At 33.4% G+C, this 14067-nt stretch overlaps 2 protein-coding genes across 2 annotated transcripts in view; both read left to right on the forward strand.

The window, feature by feature from the left end:
- Positions 1-8967, forward strand: part of LOC117114996 (fibropellin-1-like) — an 11015-nt gene extending 2048 nt beyond the window's left edge. The window contains exons 3-11 of the mRNA XM_033258995.1: positions 635-754; positions 1924-2037; positions 3663-3776; positions 4589-4705; positions 6678-6806; positions 7284-7409; positions 7749-7868; positions 8420-8533; positions 8873-8967. Coding sequence (XP_033114886.1) covers positions 635-754; positions 1924-2037; positions 3663-3776; positions 4589-4705; positions 6678-6806; positions 7284-7409; positions 7749-7868; positions 8420-8533; positions 8873-8967 — 1049 coding nt within the window. The remainder of the gene's footprint in view (positions 1-634; positions 755-1923; positions 2038-3662; positions 3777-4588; positions 4706-6677; positions 6807-7283; positions 7410-7748; positions 7869-8419; positions 8534-8872) is intronic.
- A 595-nt stretch (positions 8968-9562) lies between these two features.
- Positions 9563-14067, forward strand: part of LOC117115806 — a 63433-nt gene continuing 58928 nt past the window's right edge. The window contains exons 1-3 of the mRNA XM_033260076.1: positions 9563-9673; positions 11245-11355; positions 11840-12082. Coding sequence (XP_033115967.1) covers positions 11271-11355; positions 11840-12082 — 328 coding nt within the window. The 5' untranslated portion in view covers positions 9563-9673; positions 11245-11270. The remainder of the gene's footprint in view (positions 9674-11244; positions 11356-11839; positions 12083-14067) is intronic.

A 14067-nucleotide genomic window follows, 5' to 3' on the forward strand; every position in this document is an offset into this window, starting at 1 on the left:
TTATAGGCCTAATCAATAAATTCCTCATCAACCGATATAACCTTAAACATTCTTAGAATTGACATAACATTACTGATGTTGTACACACCCTTGAGTGTGAAATGTGGCTCTCTTTGCAAGCACATCTAAGGAAAGAAGAGCTTACATTGGTACCAGATAAAATAATTTTGTTATCAACATTAATACATTATGCTAATTTTCATCTTTGTAAGCGCATAAGACAGTGCAAATTATTTCTGTGACAGTCTTTTGAAGTGTGTAAAACTCCATTATTTTTATCCCATACATAGTCAAAATATTGGGGGATGATACAATGGACCATCCCCCTTGTCAAATATTGGGGGGATATATCCCCCATCCCCCTGGGATCTACGCCTATGATTTATAGTTGGCTAACTAGTTGAAATACTGGGATAGTTAAAAAGGCGGTATGAAAAGGACCTGTCCACCTTGCCACCTGCCACACAATGTCAACGCTTAGTACGATGGAATACTGTTATGTCATTCTATTCCCCTACGTTTATTATTAAATATTGGCTACCTTTACCTTACGAGGAGGAGGAAAGCCCAAACCAAAAAAGTTTCTACACGTTAAAATATTATGACAGTACTGCATTATATATTATCTATATAGATGACCCCTGCTCACCAAGTCCCTGCTTCAACAATGGTGTCTGCAAATGGAATGAGACGGATAACACGTTTACATGTAACTGTGCTGGAACAGGTTACCAAGGAGATTTATGTGAAGATGGTAATGTTTATTTTCAATTTATGTACGTTAGGTGATTTAAATACTTATATCGAAACTCCTAAATAGCAAACATTCTTTTTGGCAGGTTGTGTGTTTTGGTTTTTGTTGGTTCATTTGTTAGATGTTATTTCAGGGTCATAGACGTTATTTGGTATATTGTAAAATATCATTGACATGTTATTTATAGTGAAAGGAATGTTAGGCTTACATGTTAAAAGAACAATGGTTGAACGTCCCTGGCAAATATAATAGAAATAGCAATACAATAACATAATGACACAACAGGCCGTCAGTGGCAAGAACTGAACAATGTAATTATTACTGACGACAGCATGGGCAATGACAAAAGGAAACACAACTTTTATTTCCTTTTAGTAGTATTATTAGCAGTTTCATAGCTGAGTTGAGAGGAGTATAGTTCATTCTTCTAAAACTGTAGTTTGCCACTGTGTATGCAATGAACCTTAGAATTCATTTGATACCTGCTTCTATTCAATTCACTGCTCTAATTGTATTTAGACTGGAGGTTTAACATTCAAGTATAAAAAGGCGCTCCATATTTTAAGGCTGAAGCCGTTGGTCCCTTCAGTAATATGGTCTATGTGCACGTTAAAGGACGCAGTTATTATTATATAAAAATTATTTTTATAATGATATGTTGCATGATATAATATAGATAAAAACCCGTTTATTTTCATTTACAATGCTTTCCCTAACTACTGTAGTTAATTATTTCAACAGGTGAGCCTACTATTGTTTTTCCAATTAATTTTTCTTCATTAAATGATTTGTAGCTGCCAGACATCATATCGCTGAATTTTGAAAGTCTCACTCAATATGGCGAGAAGGCAAAAGTCGCCTGCAAAGCTATTCTGGAAATTCGAAATTTTTGCGTGTTTATAACTACTGTATTATTGTCTAAAGTGAGCTAGTCACTGGTATTACCACGCACAAAACAATAATGTGCAAAGAAACCATCCTTCTCAGTTGCGGATTGAACGTTCACCACCGCAACCCCAACATGAAAAATAAACTGGACGGGCTGAGGTGATAGACCACTCCTTCTTTAAAAGTCCCTTCCTGGCTCTCATAAAGTTATCCACATTATCCCATCAGTATGACGGGTTACAGCTAATTGTGGATATGTAAACTACAATTATTTTTCTCAGATAATATGTGTTTCCCTAATCCTTGTTCAAATGATGGTGTGTGCAGTGATGATGACAACGTCGGTACGTGTGATTGTAGTGGGACAGGCTTTCAAGGCTTCCGTTGTGATAAAGGTAATTTGTATAAAGTTTGATTTGTCACTTTAAAATTAATTAGTGTATTCGATGATTAATAAGCTGCTAAAGTGTTTTTGGAAACATGTATCTATAAGGAGTAAACAAAAAAATAAAGATAAAAAAGAAAACTGAATCTCAATGTCCACCTGGATTCGAACCTGGTAACTGTTAATTACAAAGCAAAAGGATGAATTTTAAATGTAGATAAGTGATTTTTGTCTGAAATTACTAATACCCATATTTATATTCACTGTAATAGTGAAATTACACACAAAAATTAGCATATCGACCTTTAACCCAATGTTCAAACTCTGGTTCCAAATCCACCACTGCCGCCTTACCTTCAAATTAGGTTTGTCATTAAAGAAAGTAGTAGCGCAACTTGCAAATATGCAATGTAATTTAGTGATTGTTGACTCGCAGGATCCATTCCCCTAACTATAAAGTGACGTATCAATTTTCAATAATTTTGAAAGAATGACAGTTTCAATTTTTGCACTTCCAATCTGTCGTTTTGGGGACTTTTTTTTTCAGAGTTCGCATGTTTCAATCCGAAATGCTTCGCCGAATATACGCTTTACTTTTTACCACACATGGTACTTTTTGAACACAATACAAGTAACAAAATAGTATTTATACGTTTTATTTGAAACTACTGATACTGTATATATGACAATCCATACTTAAAATAATGTGTTTGATCCATAGTATATTAGAGAAAATGAAATTTAAAATAACTCTTTGTCGACGGTGACCATATTAACAAACCACTAAATCTGCTTATCATACTCTATTAGAAGTTATTACTTTGTAAATATATATAATGTTACATGTATTTTTTACCCATAATAAAGCTAAAATTATAATAAATAATTGTTATGCAATGTATTCAGTGTGGTCATTTGACTATGAAGTTTATCCAGTGCATAGACAAAAAAAAAAAAAAAAAATAAGTACTGTCGATTGTCCCAACTTATCAGCAATTGCTGGATTGATTCCAATGATCAAACAAAGAAACCTATTGTGATTATCCAGCGACTGTTTCATATAGAATGATATGATACATTTTAGCGAGAGGGGTATCATTACCCAGGAAACCATCCGGTAGGAATATGATGGTTGCCGTCCATTAGATGGAATATGAAATTGGGCCTTCTGAGTAGTTTGAGGCCACACTGACATAGCCACTTTTACAACCTTTTTAAATATGCAAGCTAGGGTATCGATGCATGTCCATTCGCTCATATTTTTTTTCAGTACACATAAGCATTATAGGCCATTCAGAACATAGGAACCATATATTCAGGTTTGGAACGTAGGCCTAAATACTTTACATGGCACTCCAAATTCATACCCGAATCTATTCCCACCAAAATTTAATAATTATATTTCATGTAACTTTTTTAACACTTCCAGAAATTTCCATTCATAATTGTTATTACGTCATTTTTTAAATATTTAGTGTGGGGTGTTTTTCTATAAAGGGTCCCTTATCCACATCTCGCTACGGATCGTCACAAAAATAAAAAAGAATCTCCCATTCAATGTCAAAAAAAAAAATGACTAATTTACCATTTTATGTATTGTCTAAAAGGTTTTATTTTGATTTCCTCTGTTTAAAGTTGACCCTTGTAGTCCTAATCCTTGTATTGCGGGTGTTTGTAGCAGCCTCGATAACGTAACAGCAACGTGTGACTGCAGTGGGACAGGAATGCAAGGTGATTACTGTGAAACAAGTAAGTGAAATGATTTTCATTGTTCTTTTCAGGCCATTTTTAATTTTATAGTACTTTCGTTTAATGTATATTATAATTATTCTTGTATGAATACAAATGCTAAAAAACCTAGTCAATAAATCAGAAAAAATGAAACTAATCATTTAACATGATGTAATAAGGGATACCAAAATTTAGAAACACCCATATCTCAAGAATCTTGGTTTAGTTTAATAGTTATTAAAACGCCACCTCATTTTAAGTATTATCTGGTGTATGCATTCCGTTTCTTCTTCTGCCTGTTTTCATTGCTTCAGTTATTGTTTACAGTCCTTAATTTTCAGTGGTATATATCGTAATTTGTAAAATTCATGTTACATTACAACACATCGGCAAAGGTCCGCTCATAAACAAATAACAGTAATAATAACAATATAACAATATCAAGTAATATACTATTATTTGGTTCTGTTTTGGTCAGTTTGCGGAGCTTTGTAGAAAGACGTACGGTACATTCATGTCCAGGATTTGATGTTTAATCCCATGGTATTTAGCTGCAAGCTTATGCTTATAATTTCTTTTTAGCAAACAAGCGATTTAATTCTCCTAATGTTAATTTGAAGATGATATTTTAGGCTTTCTTTAAAGACATTTTGCTAGAGAAGTCGGAGGTAATTTTTATTATTCAGTAAGAAGTGCTACGTCATTGGCTTCACATCTCATGCTATAGGCTATAATATCTAATAACCTAATTTCTTTTATTGACCTTTTCACTGTCCTTCAAGGTTTATACAGATCGGCATAAGTTTTTTTTTTGTTTTTAATATATATAGATAATCCTTGTTCTCCCTCACCCTGTTTGAATGCTGGGGAATGTACTGTCAACGGGAATGGTAGTTACACGTGTAATTGCACTAATACCGGCTATTTTGGCATCGATTGTGACATATGTAAGTAGGCCTCTTATAAAGAAGAATGACAGACTCATAAACATATTATTATTATTATTATTATTATTATTATTATTATCATCATCATTACTGTATTATTATTATAATTTATATTATTCCTATTGATAGGGGTATTGTTTTTGATATTCATATTATTATTATTAATTAAATTATAAAGAAGAATGGCAGACTCAGAAAAATTATTATTATTATTATTATTATTATTATTATAAATAAATAATAATAAGATTTACAAAGCGCACAAATCCACTGCAATAGTGCTCAAGGCGCTACAGGAAGGAACAAAAACTTACCATGAACCTAAATCTACAAGAAACGAAACACCACACCATCACCGCACCGTTTACATGCAATTTAAGGCACAGGGCCCCCTATTCATTTACTCACAGGTGCTTAAGAAATGGGAGTATCTAACTAAAACAATTAAGCAAGCAAGCAAAACAAACCAGAAAAAGCAGCCGACAGCAGATGCGTCTTGAGTAGACTGACACGAGCGAATATTTATTGGCAGATTATTCCAAAGGCGCGGAGCCACAACAGCAAATGATCGATCACCCCATGAACGTGTAGACATAGACTCAACAAGCAGAAGTTTGTCAGTACCAAAGCGAAGCATTTCACGAAGGTACCCAGGACCTTCATCTCTCAGAGTCTTAAAAGTAATGAGCAAAATCTTGAAAATGCTCCTGAAAGAAACAGGTAGCCAATGAAGTTCTTGTTCTGCAACAGTTGAAGGCGATGCATGGATCTCTTAGAAATACCAAAAAAGAGAGAATTCTCAAAGTCAAGATATGAAGTAACGAATGCATGAATCAGTTGTGCTTTTGCTTTCCTAGAGAGGTACTTCGTAATCCTTCTTATATTGCGCAAGTGATATGTTGAGGAGCTAGTAATTTTGGAAATATGCCTATTCAATGTCATTGAAGAATCAAGTGTAATACCCAAGTTCTTAACTTGAGGTACCTGATCGATCTGACATTCACCAATGTTGAAGTGGAGGTCTTGGCATTTCTTCCTTTGTTGAGAGTAACCGAAGATGATAAATGCAATCGTGTCCTCATTTAGTTGCAGAAAGTTTTCAGACATCCAGGTCTTCAACTCAAAAATACAATTTATGAGAGATTCTACATTTACATCAACTTCTTCGGAATTATTATTATTATTATTATTATTATTATTATTATTATTATTATTATTATTATTATTATTATTATTACTGTATTATTATTATAACTTATATTATTGTTATTTATATTATTATTATTATTATTATTATTAATATTTTTAATGTTATTATTTTTACTAGTTTTATTAAATTGAATTTTTTTTTATCTTTCATTTAGAAATCTTTATCAAACAATATGCCGAATCTAAAAATATACATAAAATATGCCAAGAAAGTGCCTAGACACAACAGCTACAATTTCATATGAAAGTAAAAAAAAAAATGAAAACATAATACTGTAAATACAAGAAAAAAAGCTCAATCTCATAACTGTGTTTTCCAAACAAGAAAACCATAATAAAACATAGTAGTGGCATTTAATAGTAATACGATACGATATATTATATTAGTCCAAGAGGAAATTAGATTAATGAGTGCTAGTATTAATTGTAGTAGTAAGTAGAAACAACAGTAGTAGCTGCAGCAGTATTAGTAGGATTATTTAAGTTGCTGTTCTTGTACACTATGCAAACAACAATGTGCGACATATTATTATACCTACATGCATTTCTTACTATTATTTTTCATATTATCAACTGAATTGGGACGAACATGTTTTATTAATATTCAAAGGCTTCTAAATTTTTACTATCGCAAACTTATCAAAATATAAACTCCTAGTATATTTACAAAAGGAAAGTGTGAATTGCTTGAAGGGTAAATGAGCTACTACTCTTTTTTAACTTTATTTATTTTTCTCATAAAATAAATGTATTCTTCTTCTAGCTGTTGCCGAAGATATATGTTACGATTACCCTTGCCAAAATTATGGAATTTGTTCATACGATGCAATGATAAATACCTACACCTGTGATTGCTCTTCGACTGCATATGTTGGGAAAAACTGTACAATTCGTAAGAGACCTTTGTGTTTTATAAATAATTAAAATAGACATTCTGCTATATATATATATATATATATATATATATATATATATATATATAACAGATAATCCACAGTAATCAATAGGAACATGATGTAATAAATCGTATAAAACATAGTTCATCAACAACAATTTCTTATTATATTTGTATAAAAAGAGGTCTCTGGTGGAGATCTCGGCGAGGTCATGCAGTTAGGACTACAGAGGTCTGTACGGTATCCTTACAGATCTAAGGTCACTAGTCTCTCCCTTTATACACATAGTGGAGAAAATGTTTAAGCTACGTAATGTCTTATAGGTATCAGCTGGAAAAATCATAGGAAATCATACTAAAATAGATAACAATACAGTGCTCAAATATATAGCAACATACTGTTATAAATTGTATCAAACATAGTTCTTCAACCGAAGTATATCAAGATGATTTTTGATATATATTAATTTTTAGGTAATAACTGTGTTGGTCCCAATCCCTGTAACAATTCTGGAGTCTGTAATATTACTTCACATGATTACTCCACCTATGAATGTCTCTGTGCTGGAACTGGTTTTCTTGGAGAAAACTGTGAAATCGGTAAGTTATGTTAATATACATTAAAATAATAGCAATAAATTTAAATAGCAAAACAATAATGCAAATTCCACAGGATGCCTACCCGTCTTCGCCCTGGCGCAATCCCTAGATGACCGGGCAAAGGAACAGAGAACACTGCCATTCCATTGACGACCTGGTACTCAAAGACAGTGACCGAGACGGTGGCTCCCAAAAGATAATGCAGACCATTAGAAAAGGGTAATACAGAGCAAATCATTAAAACTAATGAAACAGATGCGTTTTAAGTCTATTTATAGACGTACCACACTTTGCAGTCTTAATCATAATACAATAATTCGTTTTATTTCGTCTATTTAGATGACCCTTGCTCACCAAGTCCATGTTTAAACAACGGCGTTTGCGAATTGAATGAGACCGATTACACTTACGTTTGTGACTGTGCTGGAACAGGTCACTATGGAGTATTGTGTGAAGATGGTAATGTTTTTAAATAATTGTAAAATTTGGGGTTTTTACTATTGCTTTATACATTTTCTTCATTTTTGCTATATCAGTTATATGAGCAGATGTTATATGTGTGTACGTATGTATGTAAAGTAAAAGTATGCGTGTATGTATATGTACACTATGTATAAATTAAGCATTTAAAAGGTCATTTCAGTAATACTGAATTGTAATGCTTCACTTTCAATTAATTTTCAAAGCTACTTATAGCGATAAACATAAAATAATAAATTAAATAAAATATATTATAAATAGGTTACATAAAATGTGGTAAAAATAATAATAGTAAATGCTGAAACATGATCAAACAAAACATAATCATAAAAAAAATCATACGGAAACTAGATCATACTAATAATCTGCGACAGAAATAGATATAATTGTCAAGAATGACATAAATTCATATTAAGGTACTCCATAATCACATAGAATTAATTTTCATATAAATTATTAATTAATAATAATAGTTCATAGTAATAAGAACAAAGTAATTTCTTACTAAGAAGAATGTTATTTCTTTGCAGATAATGTTTGTTCCCCAAATCCTTGTTTCAATGATGGCGTATGCACTGACACTAACAACGAGGTATCGTGTGATTGTAGTGGGACAGGATTTCAAGGTTCCCTGTGTGGTTTAGGTAATATATATATATATATATATATATATATATATATATATATTTGTGAATTTTCTGTTTACGCTACAGTGGAGTAGTATAGTGACCCCTTGAAGATTTTGCATTTTTGTTGACCCAGTTTTTATATTTTACTTCATATTTTTTTATACACGTTTTTTGTTTTGTTTTATGTGATTAATGCGCATAGAAGCTTTTTGCTTTACGCGCTTTATAAATGTAACATTATTATTATTATTATTATTATTATTATTATTATTATTATTATTATTATTATTATTGTTATTATTATTATTGTTATTATTATTACTAATTTAGTGTAATAATATGATTGCCTCACAGATTCAAGTAATTCAATAAAGAATTATGCTACAGCGCTATACAGAGGTTTACTGTTAGTTAAGGGAGCAGCTTGCCTCACCCAGAAAGCAGCTTAAGCTCAGCCGCCTAAACTGGTGGTAGCCACTGCTTGTGTGGTGTGACGTAGAGATTATTTGGTACCCAGTTCAATTCCACCATCTGTTTTAGCTGTGTTTCTGTCGGAGGGCTAAAATAATATGCTACAATAGGGCATTGTCATTTAGATTAGACATTTAAGCCGTTAGTTCCGTGTGCACTACGGCCTATTAGTACACACTTCGAAAGTGAGTCAGTGATTGTTTCCTCCAGTTGTAGTGCCCAAATCACCACCCAATTAGGAGCAAGTCTTTAGACATAGTGTGCTATCCTTGGAGTGATTCACACGAAAAATACTCCTACTTAGCTACTTGTAATATAATTACAAATCAAATGTTGAATTGATTTTTTTTTGTACTCATATGAACATTTGCACACACGGCAACATTTATTATAATTGAGTGTTTCCTGTGTCGTTGCCTATTCCAAAAAAATTAATAAATGAAATTTTTTTTTTAAATTAAATAAAATATGCCAGCACTTTAAAAATTGAGGTGAAGAATGCATCAAGATAGACACACACACACAATAAGTTGTAAATTGAAATCTGATAATTTCATATTTTGTATTTAGATAACCCGTGTACTGGAGCAGAATGTCAGAATGGTGGAACTTGCATTGACCTAGGAAATGACACTTCCTCTTGTAATTGCACTGCAGTTTATGAGGGTGATACATGTGATATTTGTAAGTATTATATTAATTTCGTAATAGTCATGATTTGTTACGGAATGCTGAGTGACAGGGTATGGACATATGTTTTTTCTGGAAAGATACCCACATCCAGTAAACTACCTGTGCTTATAAAACGTAGTTACAGTTCCAATACGTGAAGGCTTTTTTTTTTTTTTTTAATTGATGAATTGAACTTCTATGATAACGCTGGAAACACACTGCGCCGACGGTGGTCGGCCGAATAAAATCTGCAACGTAACGAGGCCTGAGCAACGGATCGTTTTTAACGACGATAAGGCGTTGCGTCGTCAGGCACTCGCAAAAAGCTGAGATGGATTTTTCGACCGACTGTCCTACCGTGCAGATTGTGCCGGCTTAAAATATAAATATACATACTTAGCGATAAACAAAACAGTATACATTTTAAAACGTTGATTTGTCTTCAACTATCAGGCGACTCTTTCAACCACGTTATGATTCAGCGTCTACATTCGTTTTGGTTGCCGTTCTTATTTTTTTAAAAATTGTTAGTTTTGCTAATTTTAGACCGAATTTTACAATAAAGCCTTGTTTAGCATTATAGTATGGGTAGTCTTTCAATATCTGGTACCTCGCGTACTACTGTTTATGCCCAGGTCTCTAACCACCTATCAGTAATCATCATTTCCTAGTTTAGCAATTTCAATTACATCGTTTATACTGCAGTAATACCTCCTGAGACTAGCCTACTAATTAGACAACAAAAGATAATAAGATGTAATAATAATCCCACCGATAGCTAACAGTTTGAGGTGATTTTTCACTAGGCGGTGTTCGGCAGCGTTAATGGAACAACATACAGTATACTATCATTCTAGTGTCACTTAACTTTTAAATAAACGCACACACTATTTCATTGTTGACTGACTTTTAAACAGTTGTCGTTTATTTTTATCTTCCAACAATGGGTGAAGTACGGTACCTTACACTTATTTTTTCTGAATTCCACTGACCTGGTATTGTGTCTTGTTGTATTATTGTTGACTCTATCGTTTAATAGTATAGTATGTATAGCAAGTGTTAACAAAAACTATTGTAGAATCGCTTACCTGGCTTCAATATTGTCCACAATTAACATATATATTTTTTTTCAGGTCTAGTGCTTTTCCATTTTCTCACCATTCAAATTATCAAACAAAACTCTTTGTTGTATATCAACACCAATTTAATGGGCTCCTAAAATCCGATTTATTGATTACAGGTCACCTCGGTTGAACTGCTCAAATACATTCTCGTTACATTCACAGTAAAACTGAATGAAGTAAAAATGTAGGTCTAAGCACTGTGTATGTCGGCCACAAACTATGATATATTTTATGGCATGTTTGCCATGAAAGAGAGACTATCTGGCTAACAAAAATTTAAACATTTTTATACCGTATGTGTGTAACGAATATTTAAAGTTTTTAATTGATATTTTTTATACATTTTGTGTGTATGTATATACGTTCTTGTATGATTTTATATGTTTTTTACTTGTTCATGTTCTATATACTCTCTATAGAGTAACACATCAACTTTTGATAAACCATTTTTCGTTTTAGATAATCCATGCTTACTGGATCCATGTATGAATGGTGAATGCTATTTATTGAATAATAGTGCCACATGTAATTGCACCGGAACTGGATATACTGGCATTAATTGTACAAAAGGTAGTCTATTTATTTTCGGTGAAATCGACCGAGTTCACTTTCTTAAGCCTGTTTTCTACTAATCAAAGGCGTCGGTTCTGTTCCAGAGCTTGAGGTGCAATTTTTTCTCTTCGAACCACCGATTTTTGCTGAAGCGAAAACTCCGAGAGAAATGTGAATGCGCATGCACATGAACCGACGCTTTCGACTCGCACGAATACATTCTTCGCAAGTGGAGAACAGGCTTTATGCATTTTTGAGCTCAGTTAATCACTCACATAATGTGTATTCCATTTTGTATTTTTTTCCCTAAATGGATAAAGATTGCTGTGTGAAAACAGGCACAGGGTGTGGGGGACTTTGCCCACCCTATATACCTGTCCGTGTTATATTTGCAGTATACATTTAATGAGCGATTATATGATAATTATATTGAATTTACTGCAGATTACCAACATTTATGAGACTAATAAGCAAACATAATAATATTTTTCCATTTTTTAAGATGTTGAGAATCCAGATTTATTGTGCCCTGCCAATTTTTCTACTACCAAACCGTTTGAAGACGAAACAAAAACTGTACAAGAATTTAACGTTACAGTTGAGGATAATTCTGGTGAAGTACTTGTCATCACCTCAGATTTTCCAGCTAACGGAACATTTAGCATTGGTCGCACTGTGGTTACATACCAAGCTGTTGATTCTTCTGGTAACATAGGAATGTGTACTGTTATAGTCAATATACAAAGTAAGTATTACCGCGCCTTACGCGCAGTTTACAATTGGCCTGCAAAATGTATACTCACGTCATGAGCGAATTTTAAATCTTTAATTGGTTTTGGGGAAAAATTTTGGGTTATACCTTGCAAGGTGGAGGAAAGGAATTTCAGATAAATGCCCTACTTTTGGAACCGAGAGACCCTCCATCACGTTTTGCAACCTTTCCTGGACCAAGGAACATATACTTTGCGCCACAACATTATTCTAAAATATATGCCTGATGCCTTAAAAATAGGACTTACGCCCCCTGACTCTATACGTTGCGATCTCGTTTCCAGTGCCTAGAATGTCCCTCATCCATCGACGGTCCCCATGGAGTGCACCACAGCCAACCTCATCCCTGACCTCTGCCTATACTTTCCTACATCCAAATCATTGACACTTATCGAACTCTCCATCCCATTTGAGACGGGCATTGCTAATGCCCGTACTTTTAAGTGCAATAAGTACACCACGTTCATTAACGACATTCGACTCCGGACACACTGCTAATTTGCTTGCCATCGAATTCGGTTCACGTGGGTTCATCTTTTATGAAAATAAAAATCGGCTGAAACAATTCATTCCCTCTGCATTATGCCGCTTCCATATAAAGATTTTAAACAAACAATATCTAAACTTGCAATAATCTCTTCTTCCAGCATTTTCCACCACAAAGGTGAACCCACTTGGACCGATCCTCCCTTACTTAAGATTTAAATTTACAAACTTTTCTATTTTTGTCTTAATATTGTAATTCTAGCGGGAATCCGTAGAAGCTAAATGTGCAATATATTGGTGACATCTGTTTGTCTTTCTTTGTTCTTTGTCTTCTTGTCCGTTTTGTCATAGTTTAGGCTCTGCTCCTCCCTTGAGCGTGTTATTCTTTTGAATATACTTTGTCACTTGTCCAGGGAGTATTTAATATGTTTCCTTTTATTTTCCGAAATCACAATTTATACACATTCTATATTTTTATATTGTATATATATTTTATATTTGAAATAAAAGTGATCTTTAATAAATATTAATTATTATTTTATTTAGCCATCATCTGAAAAACGATATCGGGCCATCTCATAAATGCAAAGTCTATTGGATGTTTTTGTCTTCTTACTCTATTTACTTACCATACTTTACCCTTTATAATTTGTAGTAAAATGTTACGCTGCTTTTCCTCTATAATCTTTAAAGACGAAGCGTGCACAATGCTTTTCTTAATGTTGACTACATCTGACGATGGGTACAATATGACACGTGTGTTCCCATGACACTTGCAGATGTTACTCCGGTGTTTATTCCACCCAAGATGCTTCTATACTAACTCCGAGATCCTTTACCGATTCTGCATCTTTAAGAGTGTAGCTTTAGTAGAGATCTTTGTTTGTCACCATTGCTAGAGCATTATTAAGGTCATTTTGGAGTTGGATACCATCTTTTTCCTTATTTATATCCCTATATACAATGACATTTTCTGCAAACACCCTGACAGTTGGTCATCTAATGAAGGAAATGAAAAGTAAAGGTACAACAACGCTACCTTGTCCCACACGGAAATGGATAGGTTTGCTTCCATGGGAGGTGCCATTGAGTAACACTTGTCGTGTGAGCGATTGTATAGGAATTTGTCAATCCATTTGTGGAATTTATCAATTGTTTTTAATGGAACCGAACGCCCTTCCTGAGTCTTCCTCCGCATGAGCGTACACATGTTCAATATATTAATTTTAATAGACTTAATAGACTATTCGCTTTCAAACAAATGTGTAATAGAAGTTGAATAAAAGAAACAAATAAGATGAAGAGACAAAGAGAAAAGGAACAATAAAAACCATAAAAAGAAAAAGAAAATACAACTATATGTACGAGAAAATGGTTTTAAGCCCTTAAATAAGGGAATGAATGGAGATTCCCGTATATTAATGGGAAGAGAATCCCAGAGTATAATCGTTGTACCCAGGGGCGGATCTAGAG

This window comes from Anneissia japonica, unplaced genomic scaffold (genome assembly GCF_011630105.1).
Source record: "Anneissia japonica isolate Jap-2015-1 unplaced genomic scaffold, ASM1163010v1 scaffold483_len1788099_cov177, whole genome shotgun sequence".
NCBI lineage: Eukaryota > Metazoa > Echinodermata > Crinoidea > Comatulida > Comatulidae > Anneissia > Anneissia japonica.